The following is a 19,486-nucleotide window of genomic DNA, read 5'->3' on the forward strand; positions in this document are numbered from 1 at the left end:
GCCCCCGCAGCCAGAGCTCCAGGAGGGCACTGCTGCCAGGAGCCACCTGGAATATCCCCTTAAAGCGCCAGCTGAAGATGTGTCTCCAGAGCTTTGTGGACTGCCGACAGAGTGCCGGGATGTGGATTCGCTTCACAGCACTGACGGGAGGGAGAAGGGGGGTTGAATCTCTGTTGTGTTATTGTGCCCAGAGCACCCTGCTTTGGGACCCTGATCACCACCCAGCCGAGCTGGCAGCTCACCACTGGGTAGCCAGTGCAAAGCAGCAGATCAAGGGAGGGGAAAGACTTTCAGTCCTCCTCCACAAGACGCAGAGCAGGGTGTCTGTGTGCCTCGGCAGCCTGGGCCCGCTGCTGTAGAAGGAAGTGCTTCTAGCTGGTCCGGTGCTGCTGCGCTGGTGTTAGCACTGGAGTTCAGTCCACCTTGGTGCCAGCCTGTTTCCTGCAGAGCCAGCAGTGGCATGGCTCACCAATATCACCCCTTTGCCTTGGCAGGTCCAGCGTGTTCGGGGAGAAGGTGGAGACCGTCATGATGCAGAAGCTGAATGACAAAGGCCAGAGCATGGCAGCTCCTCCCAGGGAAGTGAGCAGATCAGCCAAGTCGACGTGGACAGGTACCAAGGCTGCAGGGCTGTGCCAGCATCAGGGCAGGGAGGGTGGGGATATTCAGGAAGAGGGGCCGTCGCACACAGCAGCACTTGGGAAGCGCAGGCGGGTAGATGGAAAAGGAGCCTTAGGAAAGGCTCCTCCCCTGCTTGGGATGTATTTGCTATTTCCTGCCACCTTCTCTTGGAGCCTGAATCTCAGTAAGCCCTGGGCCACCACTTGTGCTGTGACACTCCCTGCTGTGCACCCTAGGGAAGCTCTGCTCACTGCTTCCCCAGTTACTCTGCTCTCCGCACCCCTCTGCAGCCATCGGTTCCTTCAGCCATCCAGCATGAGTGAGAGTCTCTGTACGTAACCAGAGGGGAAAGGGAGTCAAATGCCAAGGAAAGTTCGAATCAACAAACAAAGCAAAGAAGAGAAGAGACGCTTCCTACTGGGTCATGCAACACGACAGCTGGCCAGCTGGGCTTGCACAAAGCGGGGAGCAAGCTGTCAGGCCCCGCAAGGTCTGGGGGGTGATAAGTGCCCAGGTGCCCTGCGGAGAAGCTCAGCATCAGTTCTCTTAGCATGAGCTCGTGGCTTCCCGAGGGGCGGGCTGCAGCATGGAAAATTGGACACAGCAGCAATTCTCTTGGGTCCGTTAAAAATCCATCATTTCGTCTTGGTTGATGAATGGTTGTAGTATCTTTATGCAGGCATTGATTTGCATGGGTGGGTGAAAGAAGCTGTGCCGAGCGAGCCTCAGGGCAGGGCGGCTTGGCAGTCTGAAGGCAGCCAGAGCAACAAATCTGTGTGGCTTTTCATGGGTTTGACAGCAGCACCTCCAGCCAGGCTGGGCATGCCCAATGTCCTGGGGCTCTGAGAGAAAGTAGGAAACCCATCCCACTACCCAAATCAGGATCCCATCTCCTTCTCCTGCCCACCCTGTTGTCTGCAGGTGGGAGGCTGCTCTTCTGAGGCTGGCTGTGTTTCAATGTGCTGTCCATGTTGCTGCTTAGTGGGAGACATCTGGGATAATCCCTCCAAACTCACCCAGGAGTGGTGGCGAGCTCTCTCCTGGGATGAGTGGTGTGCTCAGCCCTTCATGTGCCCATTTGGACCCTTTTGCGTTAACATTTATGCCTGGTTTTCCCTCCCTCCTTCCAGTTGCAGACCAAACGTTCAGGAAGCGCTTGCTGCCACCCTGGTGCTCCTATCTGGCTCATGGTATCAGTCTCCTCCTCTTCGCCACCTCCACGGGGGTCTCAGTGTGGATCGGGGTGAGCTTTTCCTCCAGCGTTGCCCTCATGTGGCTCATCTCAGGGATATTCAGCTTTCTGGCATCCTTCTTGGTCTGGGAGCCCCTGAAGGTAAGGATAACATGAGGGAGTACACGAGCACATATCTGTACATATTAGTTGTAATTAACATCTTGTCCAGATACTAATCAAGTCATACTGGACACTGAGTGGACTGGATACTCTCTCCCATCTTTGTATGCCTGGAGGAGGGGAAGGGTGTGCACACTAGCAGCAGGAGGAGAGGCAGGGCTGGTGGCAATTTGGTTTAGAGGTGGTCTAGCTGCTCCAAGAGAGTGCTCAGCAGCTGTGCCGTGCTCGCTGCCTGTGCTGAAAGGCCCACAGGAGCTGCCGCCCACGGCGGTTCTGGTGGCACAGCTCTCTCCGCAGGCTCACGACACTGCTTGTCTCCTCAGGTTCTGCTGGAAGCCCTCTATTTCTCACTGGTTGCCAAGCGCTTGCACCCAGAGGAAGACGATACCTTGGTGGAGCATCCGTTTGTTGAGCATGTTTCTGAGAAGATCGGCAAAGTCCGACCCCCACAGGGGTTTGCCCTTTTCCAGGCCAAGGAAGAGGCCAGGAAGGTCAAGCTGCTGCACAGGATGCTGAAAGTAAGACATCTCCTGATGCCTGTGGTGCTTAGGGCAGAGGCAGAGTGCTGGCTCTGGGAGCTGAGATAAATCTTTGTGTGGGTCCTCCCAATCCAGCTGTGATCTCCTGAGCTAATAGGTGCATGTCTCCAGTTTCTGCCTCAGTTTCCCCATCTGTAAAATACTGGCAGTGACATTCATCTTCTCTGTGAAGCTCTGAGATCTGAGGTGGCTGGAAAGCAGAACTGTAAGGGGGGTGATTTGGAGCGGCTGGTGTGTTTGACTCCATAACTCAGGTGTTTGAGGTTAGGGAGAGGTTTGCAGTGTGGAGTAGACACCAACTTGCACAAGAAAATTCATTAGTTGAGTCTTGTGAAACACATAACTTCCCATCTAAGAGCAGAAGTTTTGGTCTCTTTGTAGCTCAGTCGGTACTAATCCTCCACACTTGTGCTGGGAATACACAGCTGCTTTCACGCGGTCAGGTTATTTTTAACTGAGTGATTTCCCTTTAAAGGATGGAAACCCCCATAACTACCATATGAGCCGAGCTGCCAGGAGCTGTAGGAGCTCGTACAGGGAGGCTGTGCAATGCATGTCAACTGAAACATGTGGTGCCAGGCTGGCCGTTTTGAACAAAGAACTTTGTTACGAGCCTGTGGTCTGGGTTTCATTTTAAGCTGCTTTCCATATGGAAAAAGAAAGAACAGCATGCTCTGGGTCCTGATCCTGCTGCATGGCAGTCAGCAATCAGTGGAAAGCACTGATTTGCTGCAGGATTGGGAACCAACCCTGCCCCGTGCTTGGGTGCAATCCCTTTCTACTCTCTGCTTGCCAGAATTTCCTCATCTACATGATGTTCTTGCTGGTGATCCTGCTCACCAACTACGGAGATGCCTCCCGCAACAGCAGGGCCTTCCTTCTGCAGAGCTCCATCAAGCAGCAGTTGGGCAGCAACGAATTCCTCCACATCAAGAGGTAACTGCGAAGTCCCTGGGGACGGGGAGGAACGAGAAGTTGCTTTATATCAGAGAAGCTGTGCAGGGCTGCAGCAAGGAGTCGGGGAGCAGGCTGGGGCTGGCTGTTGGGCTCGTGCACCACAGTCGCTCCCATAAGAGGTTCTCGACTCTATGGGGAGCACTGGTGCCTCTGTGGAGCTGGGCACTCGCACACGAGCACAGCATGGTGGTGAGCAGGTCCCTTTTTGTCCCTGTGGCTCTGCTTCTCCCCTGGAGAACAGAGGGACCTGTGGGTGTTGAGAGCTTTAATTTCTTTGAATTTTAATTATTTCCTCAGTGGGAAGGGACTGTGTGAATTACAGATGTTTATCTTTCTGTATCTGGTCAAAAGGACACAAGTTTGCTCTGTCTCCAAAATTTACAACTGTAAGGTTTAGCCATAAACAGGGTCACGAGAACCAAAAATAACATCTCGTATAAGTACAGAGTCCTTCCCTTCCTTGCTTTGCACATATGGTTTAACTAGATTAAATTTTCCCAGCTGAGTTTCCACAATGCTGCAAACTCCGGCAGCCCAGACTGACATCGGAATGGCTGCCTGGGATTAATGCCGTCTTTGTACCTGTCTCACTACAGACCCCTTGATTCTTCCGTGCAAACAGACGTGGCTTGTCCGTGCCACGCAAAGTCACGGAAACTTTGATTCACCACAATATGAATCGGGAATGATTCCAGTGAACTCGTTGGAGTTTCTGGGGTGAAGGTGGTGTAGAGGCGGAGAGCAGAGCAGAATCTGGTCCTAAATATCATCTCTTCCACTGTGCTGCTACAGACCCACCGGTCTGATCCTCATCCAGGTGCCAAGTGGATTCAATCACCGTTAGGTCTTGCATGTCAAATAAACATTTTCCTGACCCCAGCCCAGCTCTTGGAACGGATGGAAATGCTGCCTCTGCCTGCTAGCCAGGCACCCGGGAGGAGAGCAGCCCAGGTTGGCTCTCCAAAACTCAGTCCCCCCCCCTCCAGGTGAAACACAGATGGTCACGGGTGAGACACGCAGAGACTGCCCTAGCAGAGCTGCCCCAGGAGCTCTGCCTCTCACGCCTTTTCCCTGTTGCAGGTCGGATCAGTTCTGGGTCTGGATGTCGCAGGTCTTCCTCCCTTACCTCTACAACAACCAGTCGGGTCAGGAGAGCTACAGCACCACGCTGGGGACAGCCCGGCTGCGCCAGCTCAGGCTGCAGGAAGGTAGGTGGGCAAGGGCCCGTGGCTCTGCTGTCACAGGGTGGGTGGTGACATTCCTGGAGGGATGAAATGGCCAGGTCTGGATGCAGCTGGGGCTGAATGAAGGGAGGCAGGTTTTTCTTTGCACCATGTATATTAGCGTGCGTCTGGCTCTGCTCCTGCAGAGATGAACTGGGGCGATCGATCATGGGGATTTACGCTAAAGAGAGAGGTTGACTTGATTTCTGAAGGTGTGACTGAGGACGTGGAGGTGGCTTGGAAAGAAGGGAGATGCTAGGTGTGAAAGCTCAGCTGTGTGCCCCAGCACTGTTTGGCTGCGTTGGGCTCCCCATGGGATGACAGTGTTGGTCTCATTCCAGCCGAGTGCCAGCGCAGTGCCCAGGACGTCCTCCACGGCATGGGCATGGCTGCCAGGAGGAACTGCACCAACTCGCGCAGCTTTTCTACTGCTGACTATGCAGCTGGCTGGGAAAGGGCGGCTGTGAACGTGACGGCTGCGTGGTCCTACTCGCCACCCGACCTGACGGGGTAAGGAGCTGCCCAGCCTGCACCTACACCCCCCGCTCCCCCTGCCAAAGGCATTGCATCTTTACAGTTGATTTGGTGCCCAGGGTGGTTGCCGCCCCTTGCCTCAGTGAGGCCAACTGGCAAAGTGCAAATAAACACAGAAATGCCGAAGCCCTTCCCTGAACACGTCCACACTGGCAGTGTGAATGGTGGGGGGGACGTAGCTGCTGCTCACCCAACTTCCCTGGAGATGTGCATGTCACCTCAAGCTGTCTGAACGGCAGTGTAGTGCTGTAGTGCTGGCCCAGGGGCAGAGGGTTCAACTCTCCAGCTTCAAGGGCAGAGAGAAGCTGCAGAACAAGGTAACCCAGCCACAGAGACCACAGAGCAGCACTAGCTGTCTGTTAAAGTGTGTTATGGGAGATTGGCCTCTACCAGCATACTGGACATTAAATCACTGTTGGTTTCTGCTCTGGTTTGTTCCTGGATGTGTCTTTGTTGAAGTTGGGAACACTGAGGTGGATCAATGCACTTCTGTAATTTGTCCTGTGAAATAAATACTGAGGCAGCTGTCACCCTCGGATGTGCAGCATAGGGGTCAGGGTCTGCATCTGCACACTTGCTCCTGGCCTGCCACATAGGAGAGCATACCAGCGGCTGCTCTGTCCTTCAGCTCTCACCCCATGGCTCCTCTTCCTCTGCAGGGTCTGGTACTGGGGTTACATCTCTTTCTACGATAGCAGTGGTTACGTGCAGGAGCTGGGGGCTTCACTAGAGGAAAGCAGGGCTCAGCTGAATTTCCTTCAGCAGCACACTTGGATCGACAACATGTAAGTGTGGTAGGGGCGAAGGAAATGTTGTACTGTCACCCAGGTTTTTAAGGGGTTGCTGGAGTGTCACAGGGAGAGAGGATCTATGATCCTACAAAACAGTGGCACCAAAGCCCAGAGTTGGTGTTGTCCCAGTGCCCTGAGCTGCTCTTCTCCCCTCCGCAGGAGCCGGGCAGTCTTTGTGGAGCTGATGCAGTATAACCCCAGTGTGGACCTGCACGCTGTCATCACCCTCCAGCTGGAGTTCCTGGGGGCCGGCCAGGCCATCGCCGCAGTCACCATCAGCCCCTTCCCGCTGCTGCGGCTCAGCGGGGGTGTCACGCTGCAGCTTCTCATGATGGTCAGTCTGTTATTTCCTCTCTGCACTCCTCTTCCCTCTCGGTCACTGCACAGAGGGCTCTGGGGACCCATTGCCTGGGCTCCCAGAAGGGCAGCGTTGGTCACTGTGGACTAAAGCTCCCCTGCCTGAGGCCACTTGTCCCCATGCCTGTCACCACTCCACTTCCATGCCTGGACAGCACACAGAAAACATCCCTGGCACCACTGAGGGGAAGGAGATTCCTCCTGTCTGGCAGCATTTGTTGGTCTTGTCTCAGCCTTTTTGCTTCCTTGAAGTCATGCCTGTCGCTGTGGAAACTTGAGGCTTTTGTTCTTTTGTCCTCAGCGGGGACATCAGCCAGCTGAGCCGTGTCCCCAGAGACCCTGCCTGGGCCAGGGTTCAGTGTAAGCGGAGCCCTCTTCCCCTGGGCACTGCCACCCTGCCACAAGTGCATTGGATGTGGTTTGGGGAGCTTCACTGCTAGGGCAGGGGGGAGCGGGGCACTGAGTGAGCGAGGAAGGCATGGACAGAGTCGGGGGGGGGGTGCTCCAGCTGTAGGCTGGCAGAACTCAGCCTAGTACGTGGGGCTTCTGCTGTCCTGGGGTGCTGCAGCGTCCTCCGCTGCAGCGCAGCAGTCCAGCGTTGCCCTCTCCTTCCCTGGTAACCTCTCCGTTCCTCCCCCAGGTCTTCCTCATGATGTTTGTGGTCTACTTTGTGGTGTCTGAGTCACTGTCCATCAAGAAGGAAGGCAGAGCCTACTTCACCCTGTGGGGCAACTACGGCCAGTGGGTCTTCATCCTCCTCACCACTTGCACCGTGGTGGTGCACCTCAGCCAAGCCACCCTTGCCGACCAGCAGTGGCTCAAGTACCTCAACAACCGCAAGGGTTTCACCAACTTCTACCAGGTGGCCTTTCTCAACACCATCTTCAGCACCTTGGCTGCGTCCCTCCTCTTCCTCCTGACTGTGCAGGTATGGAGAGGGTTGGGTGGGAGCAGCACGTGGGCAGGGATGTGTGCTTTGTTCCCCCTCTGCCAGCTTGTCGTCCGTGCACAGTCCCATGGCAGGGGTAGCAGAGGGTTCTGAAGTAAAGACAAATGCAAGACTGTGGTCCTGCTGTGCCAGGCGCTGACCACATGCAGCGGGGCTGCTGCCACGTCCAGACTGTAGTGCAGGACAGAGGTGGGTGGGCAGCGATGCCACATGCATCTCTGCTGTAGCGCTTTGGGTCTCTAAAGCCTCTGGGCCCTCGGTTCCCTTGGGGAATTCACCCTAGTGTGGCTGATGGGATGATTTTGTCTGCAAGGAGCCCGTTGATTAGGATGTCCTCTGCTCTGCCAGAGTTTGCATTTCTCAGACTTGTAGAGATGTTTGAAAGACCCTTCCCTGGGCTGGAAGGATCTCGCAGCAGCCTCTGTTGTAACACCGTCCTCTCTCCTGGTCCTAGGCTGCCCAGCAGCTGCGTTTTGTCAGGCAGTGGTCTGTGTTTGGGAAAACCTTTCAGAAGTCCGCGAAGGAGCTGACCGCCGCGGGGCTGGCGTTCGCCGTCCTCATCCTGGCCTACGCTCAGCTTGGCTTCCTGGTAACTACCTGCTGTCCCCGCCTCGCCTTGCAGAGTGGCTGGTTGTCAGCAAGGGCTGCCCAGGGTCGTGTTGTCCCTCGTCCCTCACCACACCACAACTGTGAGCAATGCCCAGCGGGCCCTCTGGGTGCTCCGACGCCCAGCCTGCGCAGGGTGCCCTTGTCCGCCGCAGGCCGGGTGGCTTTGGCCAGGGGCTGTGTCTGTGGCCTGTCCCTGTCACAGCCGATTTGTGGGCCACTCCTCAGGGCTCGTGGTTTGTAAGATGGGGTAGTGAGTATTGGGGGTCAAGGGGACGTTTTGCCACTGATCCCTTCTCATTACATCTCCAACGTCCCCTTTGCAGCTCTTCTCTTCCTCCTCGGAGTCCTTCCGCAGTGTCGGCAGCAGCCTCCTGCTGCTCTTTGCCATGCTGCGGGGCAGCATGAACCTCCGCCCCTGCCTGCCCGAGTCCTCAGGCCTCTACTACCTGTTCTGCACCAGCTACATCATCCTGGAGGTGTGGATTGTGCTGAGGCTGTTCACCGTGGTGCTTATCTACAGCTACCGGGAAATGCACTTTGAGCTGTACCGCCCTGCCTTCGAGCCCCAGGACTACGAGATGGTGGAGCTCTTCGTGCGCAGGCTGAAAATGTGGATGGGCTTCAGCAAAGCCAAGGAGGTGAGTGCAGCCTGGGAGACTCCGTGGAGAAGGGGCCCGGTAGCAGGCTGCAGACGTGTGCAGAGAATCAACGTCCACCATCCTTATCCTTCCTTTGCCTCTGGCTACTTCCCGCTGCTGTTCACAGTCAGGTTCCTCTGGCAGGTGAGGGCTGGAGCAGTGGCCATTCCTGGAGGCCCAAGAGCTGAGTTAGCGATGGGGTGCTGTAGGGGCATCTGCTGCCAGTTCTCAGTCCCACAGTTGCACGTGTTTTTATCTGGGATCTGTCCCCGGGTCCGTGCCGTGGCCTGGCCCACCAGGAATGGCTGGGAGCAGCCCTGGGGCTGTTTGGAGCAGGACACAGTGCCACAGCACGGCGTTCCCACTTACCAGCTCCTGAAATAACTCTGCCCCCTGCTCCCCTCTTCTCTTCCAGTTCCGGCACAAGGTGAGGTTCGAAGGGATGGAGCCGCTGCCATCCCGAGACTCCAGTGACTCCAAATCCTTTCGGGGCCCCACTCCCAGTGCTGCCTCTGACAGCTCCAGGGCCTCCACCTCCTCCAGCCAGCTGGACGGGCTGAGCCTCGTGCTGAGCACCCGGGACAGCCTGGAAGTGGACGCTGACATCCAACGCCTCCTTTCCCTCTTTGAGATGCTGCTCGCCCAATTTGACCGGGTCAACCAGGTGACGGAGGACGTGTACCGCATCGAGCACCAGCTGGAGGGCTCTCAGAGCCGCCGCTCCAGGAGGAGGTACGCCCAGGTGTCGGAGGATGTCCTGAGCAGGTACTGTGCAGGCAGCACAGAGCAGGGGCCCTCACCCGAGATCTCCTCTGACACGGACCTGCAGCCCCCGCGGGACACCCCACTGTCCCCCCACTCTCCTGCCGCCCCACCAGGCAGCAGGGGCTCTGTGCCCAGCCGGCTTCTTCGAGCTAGCAGAGGCATCAGCGTGGCAGCTTCTGTGCTGCCCCCGCACAAACCCTACGCCGCTGTAGCTCCGACGGTGAAGAAGAAACGGCCCCTCCGGGCCAAGAACAGGGTGCACCCCACTGTCAAATAACAGGCGGCGTGCTGGGCATCGCGGGGAGCAATGCCCTCGGAGGGCAGAGAGCGCCTGGGAAGGGGTTTGCGAAGGGTGGGCTGTGCCTGCCGTGCAGACCTGGAGCCTCAGGAGCTGCCGCTTCTGATGGCTCCCGCCGCGGCGGCTGTGCCTGCCGGGGCGCACGGGGCTGCTGCCTGCAACGTGGCTGGCACAGCTGCCATCCTCCACGGACCTGACCGTACCCATTGGGTGGGCTGACCTCCCTGCTGGTGGTTTCCAGCATGAAGGGTTGGTTGGAGAAGGCTGAGCCTTTCCCTCGGGGACAGCTGGGGAAGGCTGCGCGGGGTACGGTCAGCGTGCAGAAAATCCCTGTTAGGGTAGGGCAGTATTAGAAAGTCGTCTCTTTTGTTAAATGGCCCCATCTGCAAAGAGCCTGCATATGGCGACTGTCACGAGGACACTTTACTGGGGCCTGGCACAGGGTGACCGGTACAAAGCTCACCTCCCTTCCCCGCTGGCTGTGCCGGATGGAAGGGGGGAGAGGAGAGCCCAGGCCTTGAAGGTTTGAACTGAGTCTTGGATTTTTGTCGACCAGACACACTGTGGAGGAAAGCTGCAGGTTTCGAGAAAATATTTAACCCTTTTTTTTTTTTTTTTAAGCATAAATATATATAGATATAGATAAATGATATCTACAGCCAGATCAGTTAATTTCCAGTATTGGCTACTTTTATCCTCCAGAAATTGGTACTATTATTTGTATTTAAAGAAACCCAATATTTAAAACAAATGACATCATTGTAAGCTGCAGCGAGCTGCCAGCCCTGCTACCCAGCCAGGCTCGGAGGGGATAATGAGCAGCAGCTCAGCCCGAGGGGTGTGGAGACCTCGGGCTGCTTTCAGCCGTCTCTGAGCGTGGGGTTGCCAATGTGCTGGCTTCGCTGCGGTCCCCCACCCACACCCTGCCCGCCGGCGCTCGCCCCCCGTGCGGTGGCCCACGGGGTGCGGACGCTGCTGGCTGCTTGGCTTTTCTAATCCAAGGAATGTATTGACATAAGTATATGTATTTTTTTGGTTTACTTGTTCGTATGTACTGCCCAGCACTTTAAACAATGCTTTCCTCGGCTAACAATGACACATGCGATCTAACAAGAACGGGATAATATATCACAAAAGCAGTATTTTTTTTGTTTGTTTAAATCATAAACTGAAATGAGCAAGCGCTGATGAAGTGAACGCAGCCCCCAGCACGCCCCAGCCTGAGGCAGCCGTGCCCGTACTGCCCGGCATCTTCCCTGTGAGAAGCACAAAGGGGTGGGGGGAGGCAGGTGAAGCCCTTACGGAGCTTTTGTCGGGGTCCCTCCAGCCCTGCCACACTGCAGCTCCCCGGGACTCGCCGTGCGCTGGGCTACAGCTGGCCTGTGCTCGCCGTGCCCGGCCGGGGAGGGGCTGCGCTGCGGGGCACCCCCTGCTTGCAGCGCGGGGGGTGCTGGGCGGCGGCTGAAGCCTCCCCAGGGCCTGCGTTCACTTCATCATCACCATTTCACGTTATGTATATTGTAAGTAATTTATATGGTGGTGTGTTTTTGTTTTTGGTTTTTTTTTTAAAAATGTATATATTTTTGTATGTTTGCTATATTTTCATAGCATCGGTAACGTGTTTGAAACATGTAGATAGGAGACAGAATATTATTGTCAGAGTTATTTAAAGGATGTATTAAGTGCTTCTTCCTGGGAATGTCCCGTGTATATAAAGTATTAGGTGTCTGTGTGCATGTGGTGCGTGTGCTCTCCTCCCAGCTGAGGTTCGGCCGGGCTGGCTCTGGGCCAGTCCCTGCAGGTGGAGCGGAGCGTGGCAGGGGATGGGAAGCCCCGCAGTGTGCTAGTTGGTGTGTTCCCAAAAAAAAACCTGCTCCACGCTTTGGAAATGTAAGAAAGAGGCTTGGAGGGAAGCCTTGGGCAGTGACACCAGGCGGGCAGCGCGCCTCAGGTTAGACTGCATCTTGCCTCTGATGCTGGTGGTCCTGGAAGCATCCTTCCCGTGCCCTTGGCAGGGGAGACCTTTCTGGGCAGAGAGAGAGAGAGAGAGAGGGGGGTCTTCGCAGACACTGCCATTGCTAATCACGTCACCTTCTGAGCCTCCCCATCCAGCTCCCAGCACTTCTGTCACGCTGTGTTAGATACTTTTAAAGAAGGTTTCGTTCCAGCTGTCCACGTGCTTCCTTGGCTCCAGGTGCCTGCACATGTCCCTTCTGGGTGACTGAAGGAGGATGCAGGAGGACACAGGGCTGCTCCTGGTGATGGCTTTGGGACTGGTGTAAGTTACCTTTGAAAAACTCAGGTGATACAAAGGAAAGGTTGCAGAAGGATGTGGGCAGGAGAAAACAAGTGTGCTGTAGCTCGAAGATCACTTAAAGTGAGATGGTGGTTGGTCACCACAGAGGTTGCTGAAAGAGCAGATTGCACAGAGGGAAGTAGAGTGCAGAGAACGCCAATACTAGTAACCACGAAGCTCTCGTAACGGGAAGGAACAGGCAGGTAGAAGAGGAGATGACAGAGAAGTGCCTAGAGTTCAGTAGCAGTAGTTGGAGATGGAGGATTCCAGCTTGGAGGCAGCAGGTGCCTGGAGCAGGTAGAACCAGCAGTGAGGTCCGCAGAGCCCAGGGACGGGGCCCAGTGCTGGCTCAGGTGCTGATGGTAGTAGGCTTCGTGCACTGCACAGAAGTGATTTGTTACTCCTTTTACAAACTGGTTTTCAAGCCAGAGACTTAAAACTATTGGCCTTATATTTTTTGGTTCCTTTTACTTATCCAAGCAGCACAGCCACCAGGCTCAACGCTGGTAGATGCCCATGACTCTTGGCGATAGGTACAGCGCTGGTGCAAGTGCCTGCAAGCCACGTCCAAAACCCTCTAAGGCAGTAAAACGAGCAGCTGTGAGATGTACCAGGTACCTGGGATGTGGCACTGCAGCTCTGATAATGGCACCGGGCACACCTCTGCAGTCACAGCCAGCTGCTAAGCTCATTGCCCCTCTGGCCTGTCCTCCCCGCGGCTAGGAAGGATGTGGTTATAAAGCCAAATCCTGTTTGGTGAGATAAGCGCAGACCCTGGGTGAAACTCAGGAACTCTGTTCTACTTCTGTCCTTAAAGCCAAAGTTTCTGACTCCTTGGCTATGCCTCAAAAGGAAAGGCGCTGGAGAAGTATTTAGTTGTGTAAACAGCAACTACACGCAAAGACAAAAGTTGCTGATCTAACACTGCTGCATAAGCATGCAGGAATTTTTTTGGGCAGCAGAGAGATGGAAAAAGGAGGGTTACTATAGGAAAGAGCTCACTGGCGTGTGCTGCTGGGTGGGCCACCGGCCCTTGCTCTCTTGGGTTCTTACGTGGGAGATCTCCTAAGCACAACTGCACCAGAACAGCCACTTTGAACCCCCGGCTCCGCACCTGGCTGCACCCGTGCAGCCCTCTCCTGCTGTGGTGGAGCAACGTGCGCAGGTCCAACCCCCCCCCCGAGGGCCCTGCCGGAGCGTTCAGTGAGTGAAATGAACCAAGCAGGTCTTGGAAATCTCTCGCATCTTCAAGAGCCAAAAAGGTCAGTTCAAGAACCTCCCCACTCCTACGGCTTGAGGATGCTCATTTAAAAGAAGTGGTTAATAGGAGTCGAGTGCAGGCAGGAGAGACAAAGGCAAGAGGCAGTGGCGAGCAGGGACTCGACTGCTCAGAGCAGCCTTCAATAAGCTAACGGGAGGCGGGCGGGCGGAGCAAGGGTGCTCCCCACGTGAAGCATCAGGATTTTTTGTTGCCAAGTGCCTGTTTCTTACCAAGCTTGCTCTGCGTGTGTGTGAGTGTGACTTGATGCGTGTGACTTGACTTACCAAGTGCTTCTTCTAATCAAAGAGGAGCAGAAACAGGATAAGACAACTGCCCTACTTCTTTCCTTCACTTGAAGTACGGAGAGCAGCTCTGGAACCCACAGTTGTTTCTTGAAAAGCCAAACACCTCCGCGAGGGCCCCCGTGCGTGGTGGGCACCGCTACAGCTTTCAAGCAATCACAGTTCTCATCGCAGCATTTATTTGTACAAACTATAGCAACACTCACAGGGTTCCTTCACTGTCCCAGCTAAGGTACCGCGTATACATGCGCTTAGCTGCAGCCAGTTACTAGTCATGGAGTTATTCCCTCGACAGCAATAAACTTGACTTGCAGCCCTAGCCAATAAATACTCCTGAATGTATATTTCTGTTTGTAGTCACCGAGAGATGGTTTCTTATTTATTGTCTTAAGTCTCACAAAGATGCAACAGTATCAAGCTGCTTAAATAAAAAACCCTATCCATTAGTTTAAAAGGGAGAGGGAGGGACTTATATAAGTGCTTTTTTGTTTTGTTTTGTTTTTTAAAAAGAACAGATGATTGTGACCAATATGCCAACTGTTACTGTCTGGTCAGCATTTCACCGCAAACAAAAATAATCCTATTTTGTAACTGTGGGGATGTTTCTTAAAAAAAAAAATGACAAGGTCAAATAAAAGATGACTGCTACGACCTGGCCCTGGTGCTTTTGTTACGCTCACTCCAGCCCCCTCACCGCTACCAGCGAGAGCTCAGCAAAGGCACAGGGGCAAAGCAGCGCTCGCCAGAGCTAGTCCAGAGACATTCCTCCCCACCCCCTTGCCAGCCTCTTTGTCTGTGACCAGAAGTTTAATTAAGGTCTCCTGCACAATACAAGACACTTTCTTAAATGGGCCAGCCTGTTAGGGCAGCTCTGGGCTGTAATTAACGACCGTGAAGGGCCAGCGGTCAACGTAAGGGAGACTCGGCCAAGGCAGAGTACGGCACAAGGGCTCGCTCAGCCCCAGGCTGCCGCTGCACCAACACGCGCGAGGGCAAGCGAGCTGCGCCGGCTCACCTGCGGTGGGAAATGCCGACAGAAAAGCCCCCGCTGCAGAGGTCGCCTGAAGCTGAACCAGAGGGAACCTCCCCAGTACAGGGACTAGGACACAGCCAGGTATCGCACCATGCCCAGCACTTGGAGGTGTGGCGGGTGGTTATTGAAACAGGAGCGACAGGGAGCGGAAAACTGAGAGGGGAAAGGAGGAAGGAATTTACATTATTATGAAACACGGTTTGAATCTTCCCAGGCCAGCAAGAACCCACTGACCATACGAATATTTTATTTCCTTTACGACTTATAAACACTCAAAACACAACATACACTTAGAGTTCCCAAACAGCCCTGCACAAGCTAGTAGCATCACTTTTGTCCCCTCGCCTGTCACTTCACAGTTCCGTGTGCAGATTGCACTTCTCTTCATCTCCGTTGCGAGGGCGCTGCTGTTAACCGTTACCAAAAAGCCACGCTTCCCCTTTATTGACGAAGCAGGAGATAAAGTACTCACAGTATAGTCCAGCTTACATGGTTTCTCCCAGTTTGGTAGTGTAGTGTCTGATGACCATCTTACCACAAGATGGGCTACATAATCCCGTTCCACCTGTACACGCGGGCACCGAAAGGTCCACTTGCTACCTGCTTCAACAGCCGAGGTCCCAGGAGGGGAGACTGTCGCTACGCGTCAGTGCAACAGGCAAAACTCATTCAGAGATGATGCCCCAAGACACGTCAAGTCTTTCAAAAAGGGATTTACTGGGTGCACTGAGAAGGACAAGAGCTATCCCCAGTGTCGCTGCAACCAGAGGAGATTCTGCAGCTGAACCTAGAAGCCAGGTCTGGCCACTGGCTAAATCCTTGCAGTGGCTAAATCCTTGCAGTCAGCCCGGCGGGTCAGACTGTTCATCGCAAGTGATTCGTGCCCCAGCTCTCTGCCATTCTGCTGCTCCAGCGAGTGGCAGCCACCTCCCCGCTTCTGTGTTGCTTCTGGTAGCAAAATAATTTCTGCTGAGTGAGGGAGGGTTTGCTGTGAATCTCTCAAAATGGAGACAAATCCTTGGGAATTGAAGCAGCGTGTTTGGCAGGTCACTTGAGAACCCAAATTAACTCTTACCAGAGCTGGCAGCAGACCGAGTCTGAGAGCCTGAAGAGTTCGAGTGCCCAGAGGCACCAAGGCCTGGAGAGGAGCTGGGATTCCGGGGTGCTTCGAAATAGTGACTGGATTTTCCATACTTTGTATTTCATTCCCAATAAAGGTGTCAAAATTCCCACAATTCCTGCACCTTCCAACTACGTGATGAAGTGCAGAGTATCATACCTTGTCTGCTCCCACCAGACACCGGTGTGGAAGGAGTCCAAAGAAAGGTTCTGCAAGAAAGTTCCCACCAGAGACGGAAGCCTTGAAATAGCTCAAACCAAATAAAAACAAAACACGTAGAGTTGGTCCTCTCTTGGAGCACCTGCTGGGGATACAGTGTCCTCCTCAGACAACAGCGGCAGGCTGAGACAGTGAAACGTTCAAGCCTCCCGGTACGGTTCAATGCCGAGTCCACATGCAAGCAGCACTGCCACACCGCGCCTGCCAAACCCTACCCCTCTATGTCCATGCAGCCGCAGGGAGTCAGCACGCCGGTAAAACGCTTTCGCTGCCTCGTCCGTCCCAGAACAGACACACCGACCCACCGGCATCTACACGAACTCTGTGAAGTCGTCCACGGAGGAGATCAGCCGCTTCCTCTGTCCAGTCTCATAGGTGGGTGGAGGGTCCTGAGGGATCTGGGGAGGGGGCTTTGTCGGAGCAGATGGATGCATCTGCAGGGGAAGGCCAGGAGTCTGGTACTGGGTTTCTTCACGTAGCTGAAAGTCAAATGAGAACAGATGAGCTCCACTCTCTCTGAAAAAATTTTCACTCTCCATTTGGGCAGGACAGGTTACTCAGGACAGCTCGTCGTACCATCCCTAGCATGGTGCCGAGTGGGTGCAGCTCTCTGTCCAGGTATTAGGGTTCCCAAGCCCCTTGCCGCCAGGGAAGCTGTTTGGAAGCTCCCGAGTCCAGGCCTACATCGCTACACTTGTCATTCCCACAAGAGCTGGATTCTAACCTTCATACACATATTCCTCCTCTTACTCGGCAAGTTTTGATAGCTGATTTTATGTGCCTTATTTGTAATAAAACTCTAAGGTAGAGCCCAGTTCTAAACACTTAGAACAGACAGCTTTACTTACCCGGTGCCTTAGCCTCTTGATATGGCGCAGCCTTGCAATCCATTTGGATGGGTAGGTGTCAGTAGGGTTTGATCGACTATGGTGAACCTGGGAAGCCATCTGATTTGGGAAGGGTGGGGAGAAGCAGGGAAAGAGGGGAGGCACATTAACATAACGACGACAATAAAATCGATAGAACGTTTCAGTACAGTTTGACAGCAACTGAAATACAGCTCTGAGTTGTAACTGTTCAGGTGCTAACTCTGACTTAAAGGCTGACAGCAATAATGGAAGCAGAAAACTTACTTGCTTTAGCAAGCCCTACTCATTTCCTTGGAAGCTGGTGATGGACCAAGACACCAGCTGAAAGACAGAAGGTCTCAGGGAGCTCAGGGGTACTCACGTTAGCGTGCAAGGCCATCTGACGGGCTACAAATGGCAGGTTCTTATCGGAGATGATCTTAGCGACACTCGTGTCTACGAGACCCTCCATGTCTTCATTTTAAAGGAAGAAGAAAAAAATTCTTGTAAGACAGTTAAGAACAAGCCAAAGGTTGCCAGTAACTAAATAGGTAAGTAATATAAACCTGAGTAATTGCATCACAGAATCTCAGAAGTCCCCATCGAGCTCTACAGCTCCAACGGTAACAGAACTTGCACTGCAACTTAACTGGCTCTCAAATCCTGGCTGCTCCGTAAAGGTCTGGGGAGAGCCTGCTGGGCCCTTTATCACATGAACCAAAGCGTGAGCGAAAAGCACCCCAGAAGTGCCCTTTTGCTAAGAGGAAGGCAGACGCCCCTGCAGATCACCGCACCAGCACTGCTGAACTCGCACAGAGCCATGATCAGCTTCCGAGTTTCGGGTCCTGCAGTGCTGGGAAGGACAGCGGAGGCCAAAGCCACAGGGACCTCCACCTCGTATCTCCTCCCGTATTCCCAAGCAATTGTTGGAGGGACCTGCTCTACTCTGCTGGCACTTTTGTCTTAAGCTTGATGATAGCATGAGTGGTACAAGGGGAAGATACCTCTTATCTTGGGGAAGATATATGAACAGGACATACCCAGACATAACTAGGCAACAAATTGGTTTCAGAGAGTTTCTCCTGGAAGTTTTTACTTTTGAAACACAAAAACACTGAAAAGTGCAGGCAGTTATTGCACCACCAGTACAGGAAAGACTGAGAACAAAGGCTGGAGGGATTCCTACCTTTCCGACACTGCAGCGTCACCAGGTTACAGTCATAGTCAAGTGGTGTGATGATAACGTGCACAAAATTGAACTGACCCTGATGAGAAAACAATAAAATAGTCATATACATTTTACTGGCAGCCATCGTGATTCTTGTGAATGCCATGAACTAACACATGGGAACCCACCAAGGCAAATAACCTCCACTCGTGATCTCAATGCTGTTTGCTAAGATAACACACATCAGATCAAGGTTTTACAAACAGCCACACGCCTGTTTTGTAACACACCCGCAAGTAAACTCTCGTACCTTTATTGTTCCTAGTTTAAAGTCTTCTCCAGAATCATTGTAAACGATAGAAACAAAATCATTCCCAAGGTGCCTTTTCTTGTCACAGCGATTTTTATCCAAATCCTTTGTGGGCATCAGAGTAGCAATGTGGAAAATGGCTGAAGAGGAAACAGAAAAATCCTTAGGCTGGCCTGGGAAAGCAGTGCTGCAAGCAGCAATGGTCAACGTGCAGCACTCGTCTGGAAGACAAAGTAGCACCAGCACCACAGTAATAAAAAAAATATAAGCTGTGCTCCCTCGATAGGTTTGTCCCCATTTGTGACAGCTGAATCTAGTCCCACGGGATTGCTCCAATGGCGCCTGGAGCATGGAGCGCAGCGGCCAGCAAAAAGGCAGCCTCTGAAAGCTCTGCTCTTGCCAGTTTTTAGGTACTGCCCTGCAGAGTCTTCTCTAGCACCAGGCTCAGCAAAGTGAATTAAGGGCCTGGCTTTCAGCATGCGCCTGATGTACGCTGGAAGAAGCGTTCTCATCAAGCAATGACAACCCTCCTGCTTTCAATACTGTTCTTCAGAGAAATGATTAGCAGAGTTTTGACATGTACACACTACCCTCAATTAACAGCCTTCTCATCAGCTCAAGAACAAACACCTTATCCTACAAACCTCTACACCAAACCACATCAACCTTTAATAGGGCAGACCATTTTAAAAGTAAGTGGTGGTAGCTATCTATCTGTTCACAGAAAATGAACAGGGGACTGCAGAAGTGCTTCTGGGTATTTTTTGCATGACCACAGCAGCATGGTGAGTAGAATCTGGTTTGAGGAGGAAGAGTTAAATAGCTTAAACCAGGACTTCCCCTAATTGAGCTCTGAAGAGCACCAGGGCCACCGAGTAACCTGCAGCTGCTCCACTGAACCGGACTAAGTATGATGACTGGGATGCACAGAGCTGTACGAAAAAATTTGGGAAGTTCATGATAGCTTGTTGGATCCTGGATGATATCTGCACTGCTTGGTGCTGCAGGAGCTGGGTAACGCTGCAGTTCAGTTAGCAATGACCACAGCAATGACAACCCTCCTGCTTTCAATACTGTTCTTCAGAGAAATGATTAGCAGAGTTTTGACATGTACACACTACCCTCAATTAACAGGCTTCATAGCAGCTCAAGAACAAACACCTTATCCTACAAACCTCTACACCAAACCACATCAACCTTTAATAGAGCAGACCATTTTAAAAGTAAGTGGTGGGATTTTTTTTTTTCCTTAAATAAGGCAGGTATGCACCTCTCCCAAACTTCAACACATGGC

The 19,486-nt window shown here is 53.4% G+C and overlaps 2 protein-coding genes across 8 annotated transcripts in view; one reads left to right on the top strand and one right to left on the bottom strand.

Moving 5' to 3' along the window:
• Window positions 1–14,142, top strand: part of PKD1 (polycystin 1, transient receptor potential channel interacting) — a 99,985-nt gene extending 85,843 nt beyond the window's left edge. Inside the window, exons 35-46 of the mRNA XM_076351440.1 lie at window positions 495–613; window positions 1,752–1,954; window positions 2,299–2,493; window positions 3,311–3,450; window positions 4,552–4,679; window positions 5,036–5,204; window positions 5,888–6,013; window positions 6,179–6,353; window positions 7,017–7,304; window positions 7,780–7,914; window positions 8,258–8,572; window positions 8,988–14,142. Of these exons, the coding sequence (XP_076207555.1) occupies window positions 495–613; window positions 1,752–1,954; window positions 2,299–2,493; window positions 3,311–3,450; window positions 4,552–4,679; window positions 5,036–5,204; window positions 5,888–6,013; window positions 6,179–6,353; window positions 7,017–7,304; window positions 7,780–7,914; window positions 8,258–8,572; window positions 8,988–9,614 (2,620 nt within the window). The 3' untranslated portion in view covers window positions 9,615–14,142. The remainder of the gene's footprint in view (window positions 1–494; window positions 614–1,751; window positions 1,955–2,298; window positions 2,494–3,310; window positions 3,451–4,551; window positions 4,680–5,035; window positions 5,205–5,887; window positions 6,014–6,178; window positions 6,354–7,016; window positions 7,305–7,779; window positions 7,915–8,257; window positions 8,573–8,987) is intronic.
• Window positions 14,143–14,726: 584 nt separating this feature from the next.
• The window catches only part of TSC2 (TSC complex subunit 2), a 35,195-nt gene continuing 30,435 nt past the window's right edge, over window positions 14,727–19,486 (bottom strand). For all 7 annotated transcript variants that reach the window (XM_076351405.1, XM_076351403.1, XM_076351402.1 and 4 more), the window contains 5 exons: window positions 18,193–18,332; window positions 17,901–17,979; window positions 17,097–17,188; window positions 16,715–16,813; window positions 14,727–16,345 (listed from right to left, as the gene is read on the bottom strand). In XM_076351405.1, the coding sequence (XP_076207520.1) occupies window positions 16,178–16,345; window positions 16,715–16,813; window positions 17,097–17,188; window positions 17,901–17,979; window positions 18,193–18,332 (578 nt within the window). In that variant the 3' untranslated portion in view covers window positions 14,727–16,177. The remainder of the gene's footprint in view (window positions 16,346–16,714; window positions 16,814–17,096; window positions 17,189–17,900; window positions 17,980–18,192; window positions 18,333–19,486) is intronic.

Source organism: Aptenodytes patagonicus, chromosome 13 (assembly GCF_965638725.1).
Source record: "Aptenodytes patagonicus chromosome 13, bAptPat1.pri.cur, whole genome shotgun sequence".
Taxonomy (NCBI): Eukaryota; Metazoa; Chordata; class Aves; order Sphenisciformes; family Spheniscidae; genus Aptenodytes; species Aptenodytes patagonicus.